Raw genomic sequence first — 16,892 nt, 5'->3', positions numbered from 1 at the left:
CAAGTTCCGAAGAAACACCTTATGAATTAATAACTTCTAGGAAAACAACATCAGAAGGGACATTTGAAGAAACAACATCTGAAGAAACACATTCTGATGAAACACTTTCTGAAGAAACATCTTCTGAAGAAACATCATCTAGAGAGACGAACCCCGAGGAAGCGACTTCTCTTGAACCGTCACAAGGTATCGTAAACTTAAAATAAAACGTGTAGGCTATATGAATGTCCAGTATTCTTCTATAGATAGAAGGGAAAATTGTACTTAAACAACTTTTAGTGCTAGATTAGCCTATATGAATAACGATGTTATATTGTGCCCTTGATTTAAAGAAACCCTCCTTAATTTTGTAACATGGTCTCATTATTAAAATGATGCTGATTACTGCCACAAGGCATGAAGGCAAACCATTGACAGATCAGTCTAAAGAATTACGTAGACAAATCAGGTGAGATTGCACAGATCTCGTCAGGCTCAACTTACGTAAATGATACAAAACGTCATCGGGTGCCTTATTATGAAGCGTTAAGGGTAGACTAGGTATTGTTGGTCGAAACAGCCAACAACAAAAAATCGATTTTCATTATCTAAATCAATATATTATTGAAAAATAACACTTTGACGTTATGCAGAAGTTCATTTTACAAATCACATACTTTGAAAATTGCTTGATTTATCGTTGGTAATGAGTTATGTACGTTTTGCAAAAGTGTTGTTGTTTCAGCCATCTTTACAACATAACTCAAGAACCACAGGACCTACAAAAGTATATCTGTTATATTTGAATTCTTCTACACACTCGCTATGAAATAATCAATGCAGTTTTTGATGACATTATTGATATCTTATTATTTCAGATTATTGTGGCAGCACCGTGTCTCTAGAAGCCATATTTCGCTCCCCTTCGTATCCGAATAACTACCCTGCTAACACACACTGTACCATCACGATTCAAGCACCTGATGAGGACGACATAGTTTTGTTAACTATCCTCGAATTCGCGCTCGAGAGCGAGAGCCCAGAAACAGATTTTTGTTGGGACACGTTTACGGTCTACGATGGAGCGAATTCTGATGCAACGGTGATAGGGAAATACTGTGGGACCTTCATACCCAAAAGGTTAAATTCTACTGGTAGGAATGTCACCGTAGTGTTTACATCTGATGAATACACACAGCAGAAAGGATTTCTGGTAAAGATTTCTTTCAGCAAAGGTAAGAGCATCATTATCAAAATGCAGGCACGTAACTAGGATACGAGCGACGTACTCCATCCACAAAAAGATCGAAGGTCTATTTGTACGCTTTTTTAGGGGTTAAGTCCACGTTTCGGACGTATTAAGTGATTTTTCTACATTCCGCAAATTCCACCCCCCCCCCCGCAAAATTCATTATGCTTTTTTGCAGAGTTTGCCAGCGTTGCATGTAATAAGTATAGTGACTCGAAGCATAGGTCCATGCTCGAGGTACTAGGGCGTCGGACTCGACTGATATTCAGCGATTCGAACCCATTGAATGTGTACAGTGATTCGAGTTACATTATACTTGATTTGACTCGAGCTGAAAGTTAGGGTAAATATCTTGACTTGATCCGAATTTTCTGCGAGTCGGCGTTAACTATATGTTTATCACATTATATTCTCACCGTAACAACCTATACAATGTGAGCATACACATCATTTTGTGATTCTAGCATCCTCTTTTATGGTATGTTATCATGCTAGAAATGTTTTGCGCACAAACATGTAGCCAGAGTTTTCCGGCAGTATAACAATCTTTTTTTGGAGAAAAAGGGGAGGATGTGGATAACGAAATTCCCCATTAATTAGTAGTACTTCTTATTACAGATTATTGTGGAAGCACCGTATCACATAAAGCGACTTTTCACTCCCCATCCTATCCACATAATTACCCTGCAAACACACAATGTACCGTCACGATTCAAGCACCTGATGAGGACGACATAGTTTTGTTAACTATTCTGGAATTCGAGCTCCAGAGCGATGGTCCAATACTAGGTTACTGTCCCAATGACTTTGACACTTTCACTGTCTACGATGGAGCGAATACTACTGCGCCGGTGATAGGGAAATACTGTGGGACCTTCATACCAGAGAAGTTGCAGTCGACAGGCCGAAACCTTGCTATTGTTTTTGAATCTGATGAACATATTGAGGCAAAAGGATTTTTGGTTAAAGTTTCGTTCAAACAAGGTAAGTATATCATTGCCAAAGTTAAGGAGGTACTACACTCATTGAATTTTTTTTGCATTTTTTTGCATTTTGTGAGGAAATTACAAAAAAAAATTGGACAAAGTGGTATGCAAAATGAAGTGGCAAATCTTCTCGTTTTATTGGTGGCATCGGTATCAATGTAGCTTACATGCTTTTAAAGGTAGAAGCCAAAAGGTGGTACATCACTGATGTTTTAAATTCACTTCATTTTGGAAAGCTTACTATCAACGGATTTCGTTAACATTTTGGATATGTGTTGATAACACATTAGGGAAATAAAGTGAATAAGTAAAATGGGAATAAGTGGTTCCTGATTTCTTTTATGACTTCATGAACTTGGTGCTCCACACCTATCAAAAAAGGAACTGGTTAAAATGCTTCTATTTTCAATGTTGAGCTATATTTTGTATTTTTAACTTGCGACATTATTTCACTGAAACTTAATTAAGCCATAGGTAACAGGTTACCACAACCATACTACAGCAATGTTGAAAAAATTGTATTTCTTGTCACCTATACCACCATATTGGGTAGTTTTCCGTAAGCTTAACTTTTGTGATTTTGGTAACTATTTTATATTTATTTGTGAAATCCATCTCAATCTCAACTAGGCATTCTAAATTGTACTCACCATTTACATCCCAAGGTATATTAGTATATCCACCTTGCACTTCTCGATATATATCCAGTTAAAGACAGAATATCAAAATTATGCCTCATTATGATATCACATACTCTCACATGTGTATTTAAAATGGATGCTTAAATTTGACCTGAACCAATTGACCTATAACCTGACATACGGTGACCTAATAGCCTTTTCTTCTCCTAACAACACATTACAGTATTAAATTGACTAATGCCTATGCATCCATTGTGTAAGTGTTTATTTAATTTATTCAGTGTTAATATTAACTGTTATTTTGCATGCACCACTAGATTTTCTATAGAGAGTATAACAAAGGATTTAATGTATTCTATTCATGTACACTACTTGAACATGTTGAATAGAATAAATTATGGTTTGTTATGAAACACACATCTGAGTTACTAGGATACAGTAAACAAAAAAATATATAGGGCTAAAATGAATACTAAAATGGTTTAAAAGCACTTTGTATGTAGAGGTATTTTATAAGTTCAGGACATGAGGTGATTAACATATTTATGTACTTCATAAATTTGCAAGAAAAAAAAAAGAGAGGGTACTGATGAAAATCAGGGTATTATTCCCCTTAATCATATTTATGATGTTAATGTTGTTACGAAAGAAAGAAAGAAAGAAAGAAAGAAAGAAAGAAAGAAAGAAAGAAAGAAAGAAAGAAAGAAAGAAAGAAAGAAAGAAAGAAAGAAAGAAAGAAAGAAAGAAAGAAAGAAAGAAAGAAAGAAAGAAAGAAAGAATTTACGTCAATTGTGTTACGAGTCGTACTTGACTCAAGGCCAAAATCACCTTTTACCCGAACTCACACGAATGCACAACACAAATACACTGTTTGTTTAAGCTAACACAATCTAAGTCTTTAATTGAAAGCCAGTTATGATTGGTACAATATATGACAAATGCACATACACAATAATCAAATATAATCACTCTTTAACTATTTAGTACTTAGCCAGCATTCTTCTTCTTGGTGATCATAAAGTTCTTGCAATGTTCTGGACGACTGATGTAATATATCCTTATTCACTTGTCCTGCGAAAATCAGCGAAGTCCTTTGTACAATTGCATTGATAAATCCTTGCGTATAAAATCCTCATACGAAAATGGTGTTACTTTCTCCCACGTACTAAACTCCTTGCGTCGTTCTCCAAACACATTCGTAACTCCTTGTGCAGTTCTCCAAATATTTAACTCCTTCCGCCGTTCTCCAACACTAAACTCCTTGCGCTGCTTTCTCCAAACTTGGTGCTATTTCCACCTTTCACACAATATCTTCAGGAAGCAGGACTGCGATGCAGTTGTCCCCACTTATTTTGACAGTTGTGTTGCTCCTTTAACCAGACTTCAGCAAATCGGCAGAAGAATATATTTTCCTTTCTTGGAAGAAGTACGTTCCTTGACGTATTCTAAATCTTCTCCGACAACACTGGCAAATAGTAGTACTTTGACTACATAAAATATTTCTGGTTTGCAATTTCCTTTCTTTGAAGGAATTGGACTGTAAGCATATTAGCTAGCTAGCCCAGATCAACACTATCAACTGTGAATCATTGTTTACATTTTCTTATTATATACCAAGCATGGGAAAAACCCCAAATATTAATAGCCCGTGTCATCTTGGAAATTCCCAAGCCTTAATTATAACATTAACCTTTCTCATTACATCACTTCCTGAGGGGGATTCCAAATATTCCAAATTAGATATGATTCAACTTGTTTTGCTCAATTTGAGAGGGGAATTCCCCCAAAATGTCATCAATCATGTAACTTTGTAAACAAAGATAAATCACCAAATTAAATTACTCAGAGCACATCACAATTGTCACTTTGTTTTCAACATTCTGCTTAAATCACTCTGGTTTCTAGTGCGGAACACAGTTTTTGCAGTAATGTATTATCGCCTCTTTTTTGCAGAATGTAAGGATATTCAAGTAGTGGGATGGAACACTAGTGTAAATCGATATTCATATGATGCATTAGGATGGACCTTTGTTTTACCTGGCAAACGCATACCATGTGATGGCGTCATCTACGAATGGAGTTACCAGGCTATGGCTTCGCAGCCATTTAGAGCTATAGTGTGGAGACCAACATTGTTACCAAATGAGTTCATCGTCGTTGGCATCAATGATATCCCGGCGATCGGAGTGATCAATGAAGCCGTCAGTTACGCAGTGTCAGCGGATGAGCGCATAGGAGTCCGCAAAGGAGATGTTATTGGGCTAGCTTGGAATACTGTCACTAATCCACTGATCACCTTTAATCTTGGTGGGGATGCCTCAGAAACTCGCTGGTATTATGATGCTGATCCGGTTCATTTGCAACCAGGTGATACAGTTACCACGGTGGGAGTTCAAGATCGAGAGTATTCGTTTGCAGCTTCGTTGACAAGACAGATTCAATCTTCAGAACAAGGTATGATGTTGATAAGGAAAATGGTATAAACGTAAAATGTGAACAAAATTCTGGTGAATAATGCATTATTTCATGATTTGAGGCACATAATCATCAGAAATGTGGCGTTAGTTTCACCTACTTTTAATAGCAAGTATAAACCATTAATGGTATTTCATAAATTGTCAGGTTTTTGCGTGTGGTGAATTCAACAGTTAGTTGCCCAACGGTAGATAAAGTGTACAGAGAAATCGTTACCAATTAGCATGATTAGAGCTGGGCAGTGTCTGAAAAAGGTGATTTAATCACAGAAAAATACCAAGATATATAGACAAAACTGTGCAAATGTCAGAGTAACATGCAGAAATTAGGGTTTAGATGAAAAGTTTCCCTAAAAATGTATCCACGGACATCGATTTTCCCGGCGATTTTCTCACACTACTGGTGTGTTCCTCTCAGTTCCCATAGGAGGACGCAGTAAATTTGTGGCATTTACACAAACCCAGTGGTTTAAAACAAGATGTTGAAATGTATATTGAAATTTTGGTCATAATTTGGCCTTCTTCTTTTAACTGATAATAATGTCTTTTCGCTGTGAAATGACCATGTATGAGAAAATCGTGCTTGAAGTAAAATATTTTTCCATTGAAAACTGTATAATATAGAATTGGGAGTATATAACCGAACGCGCGTTAGCTCCATTTGTTGAGCATCCATCATAATAATTCATTTTTACTCTCCCATCTAGCCTGCATTCCACCGAAACCCTTTGGTTTTGAAAGTGGAGCCATCAGTGATGACCAGCTCAGCGCATCTTCTTACAACGGAGGTAATACCATTGCTTCAAAAGCTAGATTAAATGGTGATTCCCATTGGCGAGCTGGGTCAGCAGACAACAACACCTGGTATCAGGTGGATTTTGTATCGGTAGTCACGATAACTACAATCGTTACTCAAGGTAGTGGCAATCAGTTAGGGAAGTGGATATCAGCGCTTCAAGTACAATTTGGGAATTCTACAAGTTCATTGATGTACATAATGGAAACGGATGGCGATATTATGGCAAGTATCGTGACGTAGTGATCGTTCATAGGGAAAGGGATTTCACTGACACATTGCAATATTAACGAACACTTTGGAGTCAGGGTCGTAAACCATGGGTTGGGAGAAGCAGCTAGAGGGGACAGGTGACAGGTGAAAAAAATTAATCTATAATCATCCTCTTTATCGTTTTTCATTTCCAAACGTCTCAAAGATCAGATCAGACGATCAAGCTGGTATTAAACCCATTTACGTCCTTTGAATCTATGGCCTCTCGTACGGGATGGAAGCTTGGGAGCAAAATACCGAGAAAGGGTGCACTATTTTTTGCTCTTGGTCGTTTTAGTTTAACATATCAGCCTTTATGACCATTAAGTACATTAATGACCCAGCAAACACAAAAACGTTTTTAAAACGTTTTAAATAAGTTATATTTTGGGTTTTGGTTTAGGTAAAAACGTTTTAATAACATTAAAATGTCGGGTTATATTGAGGTCATGAAAACGTTTTAAAACGTTTTGTATGAAAACACACTACAACAATATTTCTAAATTGTTTTCAAAAATGTTATTGTAAACTATTTTTGCAAACATATTTTGCCAAATATTTTGTCAACACTTAAATAACATTATGTTAAAATATTTGCCCCTAGCAAACACAGAAATGTTCTTAAAATTTGTTCTTCAAAACGTTTTAATAACATTTAAATGTCGGGTTATATAAAGGTCATAAAAACGTATTTAAAACGTTATTGCAAATATTTTGGCAAACATTTTTCGCAAAATATTTTTTCAACCCAAAAATAACATTTTGTTTAGAATGTTTTGTATCAGGTTTTCAAAAATGTTTTTGGAATGTTATTAAAACGTTTTTATACCCTTTATATAACCCGACATTTAAACGTTTTCTGTAAAACATTTTGTGTTTGCTGGGCAGTAGATTATCAAAAAATGTTTTTCAATGTTATGAAAACGTTGTATACCCTTAATATACCCTTTATATAACCCGACATTTAAACGTTTTCTTACAACATTTTATAACCTTTTGCGAATGATGTCGAAAACGTTTTGTGTTTGCTGGGGACAGTAAGTGAGACAGCATACGGTACTGAAAGTGTTTGTTTTTAATTTACAGACATTTACTGCAAACTCGAATGACTGGAAAGCGGTGCTTATTCCACTACCAGAGCCAATTAATGCTCGTCTTCTCCGCTTAAGACCTACAGCATTTGAAGGGCGGTGTTCTCTCCGTTTGGAGGTGCTCGGCTGCATTTAAATGGATATTTACTGATTCTCTATTATTAGCAAAGTGGTTAGTTGCAGTTGAAGCCAATACTCACTTGCTCAGTGTGAGAAATTGCATAATAATTATTAATTACTAATTACGTGTCGTCATACCGTAAAATGTGAGTGTGGAATAGCTGAGATCGGCAGTTTTCTCTAAGGCTGTTTTAATGAAAATGCGAAACTCTTCATCTCAATGAGACTAACCAATTGGTTGAAGATATGCCTTATGCTGGTTTCATACTTTCCTGCCACTTTGCCGCTCTGAAGATGATTTTACTTCACTGCGTAGTCGCACCAGAAGCGCTAGCGGTGACGTACCAGCGGCAAGCCCATAATTATATCGATCACTCAACCACTTTGACGGGGCGGCAGCATCGCTGGGAGTTGAATTCAAGTCAACTCGGAGCGGTGCCGCTCTGACGTATGAAAACAAAATACGATTTTGGAGCGGTGCTGAGCGGCAAGAGTGGCTTTCCGAGTTATGCCGCTGCCGCTCAGCGGTGTGCCGCTCCGCTTGCAGACAAGTGCAAGCGGCATGATGAAGAGTCACGCCGCTCAGCGGCAAGCGGTAAGTATGTAACCAGCATTAGTGATATTAAAAAGTGGAGGAGGGGATGATTATACCCCAGGTCAAAAGGTGAGAAGGGCATAATACCCACGAGATAATATACGAGCATGACCAAGTTTACTCGACACGAACACGACCGTATCTCAAGTAGTCGCGGTCATATAACCTTATGTTTTACACAATGGCAAAACAGCCGCATAGTACGAATCCTAGATCCCTTTTACCACTAATATCACCCAATACCCAACCTGTTGTGTCCAGGTTGGTCCTCGGGTGATATTGGTGTTCCGATGCCGTTGTAAAGCTACTATTTCCGTGGTACAGCGAGATTGATACAGCTTTTTTAATCCAAACATCAATCTTAGTAAAATGATACACTTTCCAAGATTCAGATTCATTTTTCAAAAAACATTTCCCATGTGAAAATTCAGGATCAGGTTCGGGGTCACGCCCTGGGCACGGGATAGCTTTTAGGGTGGAATAAACATCATTTGTGATACAAGTAACACAGACAACCAAACGTAAGCGACAATTGATTAATCAATCAATAAGCAGTTTATTATTTTGGTTTTGCTCACACCAAAATATCAGTCAATCGATATTTTCCTAAACATTTACATAATCTTAATTATAGTTTGATTGTATTTACCTTAAGGGTACATGCCCACGAGTTTCATTCAGGGGCGTGTTTGAAAAACGGCACAGCGCATTAGTAAAAAGAATAAAAAATACTAAAATTTTCACCGGGGTTCGAACCACTGCCACTTGCACTATGAATGCTAAAGATACCTATACTGTGCCACGGTGACTGTGGTTAACATTCGGCGATTTTCAAAGATATACATATCAACACGTTTCTAGTGTATTGAAAATTGATTTTGGTAGGAATGCGGTCATAGAAAGACATACGACTCTACTTGTCTGGTTGTTTTATTTAATACAAATTAATTTTGATGAATTGAACTGGTACGACTCTTAGCACTCGTGATAAACGACGATTAATTTAGTAATAATAAAATGAAAACGCTGGGTCATTCACGACGTGATTTGTAATTTATGTCAAAACCTGGGGAGGACCACACACATCCGTGCTGCATGTATACGTGCGCAATCGATACTCAATGATCCAGACAATAGCGTTTGAATATACCGCCCTGCTTGACACATCTTGTCACTTGCGGGAAGATATACTATAGGCCTACCCTAATAGCTTACAATAGATACCCCACCGTAAATAGCTCTGTTCATTACCTCGCTGTGCTAGTTTATGCGCTTACGGTACGCACTTTTGAACCATATTTTGTTCAAAAATGATAGGAAGGGACTGTTTTCAGCTCAAATGTTGGTTATCAGCAGATGCTTAATGATACCGGGAAGTGTTGCAGAAAGGTAAGCGTACTCTTTATTTATTAAAAATATCACATATCAATGAATTTAAATTGGAAATCCAAAAAGGAAATGTCAGGTCAAAATTCTCACCTTAGAATTATTGTGAAATAAAATCAAACCAAATTTAGGCTCCGCAAACAACGTCCAATTATTCCCATTGGTGTTTGCTACACGTGCATATAATAAATTATGATTTGGGGCTAATTTGAGAAGAGTTAATGCCTCGAGTTTCAAAATACACCGAGTGATGTTTTTTGATCAAAAACATCGACAATTCAAGACTCTGTAAAAACAAATCAAGAATTTTCTGGGATAATTGCAACTAAGTATAATGAAAGTTATGATCTAAGCTACCAGATGCATCATTTATTTGCTGACTATGATATTTAGTTGTGGGAAAAGATTACTTTAATGTTTTGGCGGGATTATTTCCCGCCAAAAATTTCAACCAAAAAGAGCATGTAGCCTTAAACTACTATATTGAAATACATCTTAAGGTTGGTCTGAACCATGGAATTATGGAAAAATTTTAGCCTTGTTACTTCTAATTTTTTGATCAAAAGTGTATAAAAGAATACATATTTACAATGGAAATTACCTGACGAATCCAGTGATGACGTCAGATTAATTAAAAAATGCTCAATTTTGGAGAAAATCATCACAAATTGTGATTTTGATCCAAAAAGTGTCGTTAACCGTAACTAATTTTTTTTCAGTAAAATATTTATCTTATTGATTTTCAAACTAGATTATAAAGATTTAGGATCCGGTTTTTTTTTAAATTTTTGCCAAATATGGTTGAAATTTCACAGTTTCAGCCTAATGTAGGGAATACTGTCGCATATTCTTGTTTTTTGACAGAAGTTTTAAAAAAATGAAAAAACACCGGTTCATAAAGTCAAAGGAGCTGTACACGATAAGACCAAAATCTTACCTTTATTTTCTATAATGAATCTGTTAAATTGAAAATTGAAAACATGCATGAAATTTAACACGTTTTAAATCGCCATTTTGTATCAAAAGTGGCAGTGGACAACAATCAAACAACCCATCTTTTCAAATGTGATCATCTTGATTCCAGTTATTCACGTAGCTCGTTGTCGTAATTAAGATACAATTTCCGCGCATGTTTCACCAAAAATTCAAGCAGTATTTTCTATTAAAAAGAGGAATAATAATTGTTCGTCAAACCGTATGAAATTCCTGGCCGGCCATGTCTTTGGTCAGCGAAGTGGTTGTGAAGTTCCGCGCGAGATACAGGGCAGGGTGAAGCGCACGGGGAAACGCAGTCAGGCTTGTTGTGTTTTGCGTCGGGAGCGAGGCAAAATACACGCTCGTTAGCAACGAGATTGGCAAGATTTCCCGCCATTTACCATTTGCACGATTTCAGATGGAAAAGGTTGAAAAACCATATTTAAAAATGATAGAAATTTGGTTTAAAATTGAAAAACCTAAAATTCATTAACAGACTAATGAATATAGAATTCAAGAAAACTGGAATTCGGCATTTTAAAAACATGCCATGGTTCAGACCAACCTTAAGTTGGAAAGTAAAATAAACTTCTACGCTACTCAAATTTAGTACACCCACATTTGAGTCATTTAAAGTTAATTTTTTATTACTTCCGTGGCCCAAGCTGTGCGCCAAGCGTAGACGAGCATACACACAGAAAAAAATAAACAATCACGCTGATTGGCTGATCAACGCACTTGACAACACGCCGGTTGACCCATTGGTCGTCGGCGCGGCGCGTAGTAGGCGACCTTGCCACTTCTACGCGATCGCAATTCACCAACGCGTACCCGGACCGCGGAAGTAATAAAAAATTAGCTATAGTTCTAATATGGATTGCTTCTAAAACCCCACGACGTAAGTCCTTTTAGTCCCCCTCTAACACCTTTACGTTTTGCCAGTCAATCTGGTGTTGCATTTGATTTCTGTTCTGTTAATATGCCTTCTTTCGAGCTTACGCCCAGATTCACTAATTTACAGGCAGTCACAGACTTTGCAAAGAAATCTGTACACAATACCAAATTGCTTTTCTTGTTCAGCAAAAAAAAACCCCACCCAAACCACTAACCCGCAGGGCTACAAAGAAGCACTAACAGCGAAATATGATTACATATAAGAAGCTTAAACTATAAATTGGTCCCCGATAGAGGGCGGGGCTTGATGAATGAGGGAAATTATATAAAATATATATTCTATGGTGTCAAGGTCACTGTGTTTTCTTGCGCTGCGGGGACCTTATATATTGGAACTCACTTGGTTGTATGGGAGTCTCCGGCCTCGGGCCTGCCGGCCCTGCGGCTTTCGTGTTTTTTATTGATACTGGGGCCCAGTGACCTTGACACCATAGATATGTGAGAACATCAAAATCGTCCTCACATTTTTTTTTTACTGTTCACACATTGTACATTTTGCGCCTTGGATTAGATTTAATTTTCTAGATAAATGGCGCATTATAAATGCTTATTTATTATATTATTATTATGTACATTGAGTATAGAATAATGTCCTCACTTATAATAGTTTACAAATAATTATTTTACTAAATAATATTTACTTAATTATAGTTTTAACGGGATGCTATTGAAATTCTTACTACTGTATGAACACTCCAGTGAATGCTGACTTGTGTCAGCGAATGTCAGGCAAATCATTTGTTTGATCGATTAGCACTATCTTCATCCCATTACCTCAGTCACGAACAGTGTACAAAAATATAAGATCACCTAAATGTAAAAGAGTAATGACTTTTATTTAAGATTTAAACTGTGGAAGATTGAGAATTAACATTTGTTTCAGTAACATACTTAATATACTTAAAGTAAGCTACTAGTACATCTAACGTTAGATAAGAATTAAACTATTATATATAAACATTCTTGGGCAACTTTAATAACATTTTCTCTGTTTAATACACCAATATTGATTTTAGTTTGCTTTCTATGTATAAATATCTTTCCACAACCAGCATATATCCCAAGTTGATTGCTGCATCAATGTTTACTCAACCTATAAATTATACAACAAAGAAAAACAAATTAAGAAGTGATGCGGTGATACGGCCATTGTGTGTGTGGTTTTTTTAAACACCGTTGTAGTCATGTTATATACGAGTACATAAAAAGTAGCATTCATTTCAATATCATATAGTGTCTGTATTTTATTTATTTATTTATTTATTTATTTATTTATTTATTTATTTATTTATTTATTTATTTAATTATTTATTGATTTATTTATTGATTTATTCACTTACCTACTCACAATTCAATTCATCCGTCCAATCACCACATTGATTTTTGCCATCACAAACATAACGCTGTGGTATGCATCGACCATTGTAACAGGGGAATTCACAGTCACCTGTATCAAGGAGTATTTGATGTAATTATCATTAGAAGAACGAACATGAGAGTATGAAATTATGTATGAAGACAACCCGGGGGCATGTGGGAAATGGCCCCAGTCAGAACTCTTACCCCCTGTTGCCCCCAGTAAAAACCAAAAATTAACTTTTTGCGGTAATTTTGCGCAAAATTGGTTGATTTTGCCCCCCCTGAAATTCACTTTTCCCCCCTAATGCCCCCCCCCCCCCCCAAAAAAAAATCCTGGCGCCGCCACTGAGGACATCAACACGACAATCCGATTACTATGCTGAGTAAAACTGAGTCAGTATGCAAATTGGCCATAAAAGTCCTGAGCAACGTAATTCAGAAGAGCACAAAACTCGATTCTATTTTAGAACAGGACACCCGCCTCATTAAATTAATTTCGTACCCTTCAACAATATTAAGATGCCACCTTGGTTAAAACAGATTAAACTTTGAATTCCATAAGGACTCAATAAATGATTCTGATTTTACATTCTTAAAGCATACAAAGTTGCTTTGGTTAGTAGAAATGTATTTGATTTCCGCACATGTATGTGTCTTGATGTATCTGACTTACAGTTCAGCTCGTCGCTCTCATCACCGCAGTTGTTGCGGCCATCACATACTTTAGATGCCTTCACGCATCGACCGCTGTTACATACGAATGAGTTACGACCACATCGTGATGATCCTAGAAGAAAACATAACATAAGTTTGAGTCAATTTAATCTGTATCCAAAGTGACAAAAATCTTTAAAATACTTAGCCGTAATCAAATCATTATATTTGCAGGAAACAGGAAACAATAAAAATGTGTCGCGCATAATAAAGTTTTATCAGTGCATATCTTCCGCTTGCAAAACAAGATCATTTGAATAAACGCACCCCTAATAAAACCACGGTGCACACGTGTGTTAAATCGAATCACACTCTCTTTTCATGTGAGCTCGACGTCAGGGGTGGTGGGGAGCTGGGCCAGGCAAAAATGTTGTTCACGTTTAAGATCGACAGTGGCGACGGAAGCATTAACATTTAGAGGGAGACAAACATATTTTGTTCTGATTTTACTAGTGCGCAAAAAAAATCAATTTCAAACTACTTAGCCCAAAATGAAGGTGAATTTTGCTTGCCACATAAAGGACCAGCACTTAAAACTAAACAAATAATGCTGACCCAACAGTTTCGTGTGTCATCATGGTCGAAAGCCATGATCAGAGTGACGGTGGTTGACACGGCGGTACTTGTGGGAGGCCCTGGTGACAACATCATTCTACTTGACTGATCCAACGGGCTCTTACAGGTTGTACATTTTCTTCAGTTACCATAGGGTATTGAATAAAAGGCACTAAATTTAATGCCCACCACGTGACCCATGGGCGCCGCCATACCAAGACCACCAAGTGATCAGTAGAGGTGCTACAATGCTAAGAGATAGGAATTTTTCAGACAAATATCATCAAAATTGCTGAAAATTTAATAGGCAAATTAATTAGAAATTGGGGGATTCTGGGTGTTTTTTTGTATGTTTTCAAAAACGAAATTTTGAAAGTTTTGGTCGACGGAAAAAAAGTTATCGACGGAAACTCTTACAGTAATACTACAAAGTTGCCAAAAAATGACAAATTTGCTAGAAAATTTGGACATGCATCCCGCGTTTCCAATTGAAATACACAGGAAGACACCCCGCTGTGCCAAAGGTCACTTTTCCAGACATCCTGTCTAGACGCTGTAATGTCTGCGCCCATCTGGTCACGTGGGCATTAAATTAAGTGCCTTTATTTAAATGCCTTAAGACGACTGTTCTTGGACCAGTTTACGATCCTATTCTGGGATTGATAGGGACACTGATCTTCCATGATGCCTAGGGGCCACAGTAGGGTGTACGAACAGCCAGGTATTACCCTGATCGGAAGATCGGAACTGACTAAGAGATCTTTGCCATCACCTGCATCTGCCCAAAAATTCAAATGCAGTATTAGAGAGAGCGGATAATTGAATATGAATTGTGTTTCCACCGAGAATTGAACTTTGGACTTCGTTCACCAGAGTCATAGACCTTTATAACCACTATACCACGCCGCTCTCTAACGGTATCTAATCAAAATCGCACATCAATCACGGAAATAATGTCCATTTCAGAGGGAAAAGGCACAGGAAGGGAGATAAAATACATTTATTGATATATATTCCTTCAGAGCGTGAGTATCCCTTGCACTGATGGTCGCACACTACACTTGGCCAAAAGCCAAAAGCACTATAGGACTCCTTTGCATGAATAATTGAATACCTGAGTTTACAAAGATGTGTTAGACCCACCATTTTATTGCCAGCAGACTGTTCTTCCTTGTGTGTGAAAGATGAGCCAAAATCCACTTTCTAAATAGTCTTCCACGTAGAGTTAATCATGGCTTTCATGGAAGAAAGGCCCAACTCCATGGAGTTGGGCCCTTTTTCCACAAATATTGGGTTGGAGTTGGGCCCTTTTTCCACAAATATTGGGTTAAAGAGGAATTTTGTTCATCCATGAAATCTGCTTTTCACAACAATAAACTTTCTTGCTAACATATTACATGCTTCTACTTGTGCAATTAATGGACAATTTTCTCATTTCTGTAGCTATTTATAACAAATCTGCTTACGGCACTAGCACTTGCAGTATATTAGTGGAAGAAGGGCCCAGCTCCAGCTCGTATTAAGACCTGTACTGTTGCCATGGAAACATCATATATGATTTCGAATGTATATAATACTGTATGTCCATGTATTAAAGGTCCCCTGAACATTCTGTCTTTAAAACTTTTCCAAATATTAAGTTTTTTGTTAATATCTCAAAAACAGTTTTGAATGGAGTTGGGCCCTTCTTCCACTCAGGTATTCAATTGTAATAATGTACTTCTGACATATTTCAACGATAGGCTTTCGGGCCTGGACGAATATTAATTTTGGAAAAGGAATTGAATTATTGATACTTAAAACTTCTAGTATTGACGTCTTTGTTCCCTTACCTGCTCGTCGCTTGCAAGTTGGCCCATCAAATCCTCGTCTACATTTGCAGCTGAAGCCATTGTCCTTATCAATGCAAACGCCGCCATTTTGACATGGTTCACTCGCACACTCGTCACCACCTGTTAAAAACGTGTAAACAAATTATCATTTCTATAGGTGGGTAGGTGAATTATGACTGTCGAAGCTTTGCTGTATCCGATTGTAGGGTTTGCCTCCATGTATTTTAGGGAGACGTGAGGAGAACTAGGCGGACAATAACCATTGATATATTTTCAACCAAGGATGTGAACTTTGTTTTAACTATATGTTTGCAAGCTATAGATTACAAAACCAGGACTGAGACTTAACTTACAGCAAACACAGAAACCATTTATAGACAACGTTTTAATAACCTTCAAAAATTAATTATGAAAACTTGATGCAAAATATTCTAACATAATGCTATTTAAGAGTTGACAAAATATTTGACGTTATAGTGTGTTTTAATTTTAAACGTTTAAAAAACGTTTTCATGATTTTTAATTCCCGCGTTTCACAATACGATGCGCCTCCAGCGGTCGCTGGGTCGAGGCCAAAATACGCAGTGCATCATGGGAAAATGAGTCGACATCCAAAGCCCGCGTAATACGAATACAATACAGGAACATGCATCATTGTGGGTTCAAATGTCATTATAATGATGTTACATGCGAATGCACACTAAAACAACAATTTACAACTATAGTAGATCCATTTTCTATCTATTGATCACAGGGAATCCTTTGTGGAGCTGTTTTCAACATATTTATTATCACACTCGCGTGAATATTCAATAGCAGCTAGAACGGCGATGTCGATTCTGCAGTCGAAAATTTGACTGCCAAAAGCAACCGCTGGCGGCGCATCGTATTGTGAAACGCGAGAATTAACCCGACATTGAAATGTTATTAAAAC

General features: G+C 37.2%; 2 protein-coding genes across 5 annotated transcripts in view; one reads left to right on the top strand and one right to left on the bottom strand.

Annotated features, from left to right (window-relative positions):
- The window catches only part of LOC140165022 (uncharacterized), a 113,175-nt gene that overhangs the window by 64,839 nt on the left and 31,444 nt on the right, over positions 1-16,892 (bottom strand). Inside the window, exons 12-16 of one of the 4 annotated variants that reach the window (XM_072188435.1) lie at positions 15,959-16,078; positions 13,531-13,644; positions 12,847-12,945; positions 10,039-12,591; positions 8,715-8,832 (exon numbers count right to left, since the gene is read on the bottom strand). In XM_072188435.1, coding sequence (XP_072044536.1) covers positions 12,587-12,591; positions 12,847-12,945; positions 13,531-13,644; positions 15,959-16,078 — 338 coding nt within the window. In that variant the 3' untranslated portion in view covers positions 8,715-8,832; positions 10,039-12,586. Of the gene's footprint in view, positions 1-8,714; positions 8,833-10,037; positions 12,592-12,838; positions 12,946-13,530; positions 13,645-15,958; positions 16,079-16,892 lie in introns of those variants that run through there. The other 3 variants (XM_072188433.1, XM_072188434.1, XM_072188436.1) reach the window with 3 other exon arrangements.
- LOC140164156 (uncharacterized) lies at positions 4,784-6,368 on the top strand. The gene is made up of 2 exons (XM_072187399.1): positions 4,784-5,309; positions 6,037-6,368. Exons 1-2 carry the CDS (start codon positions 4,784-4,786, stop codon positions 6,366-6,368), a joined length of 858 nt encoding a protein of 285 aa, XP_072043500.1.

The sequence above is a fragment of the Amphiura filiformis genome, chromosome 11 (assembly GCF_039555335.1).
Source record: "Amphiura filiformis chromosome 11, Afil_fr2py, whole genome shotgun sequence".
NCBI classification, from domain to species: domain Eukaryota; kingdom Metazoa; phylum Echinodermata; class Ophiuroidea; order Amphilepidida; family Amphiuridae; genus Amphiura; species Amphiura filiformis.
This window is presented reverse-complemented; position numbering and strand designations above follow the sequence as displayed.

Bases quoted from the DNA above. Each gene is read 5' to 3' on its own strand.
- LOC140164156 (XM_072187399.1), top strand. From the start codon at position 4,784: ATGTATTATCGCCTCTTTTTTGCAGAATGTAAGGATATTCAAGTAGTG. The intron at 5,310-6,036 runs GTATGATGTTGA...TCTCCCATCTAG, and splicing joins GATTCAATCTTCAGAACAAG to CCTGCATTCCACCGAAACCC.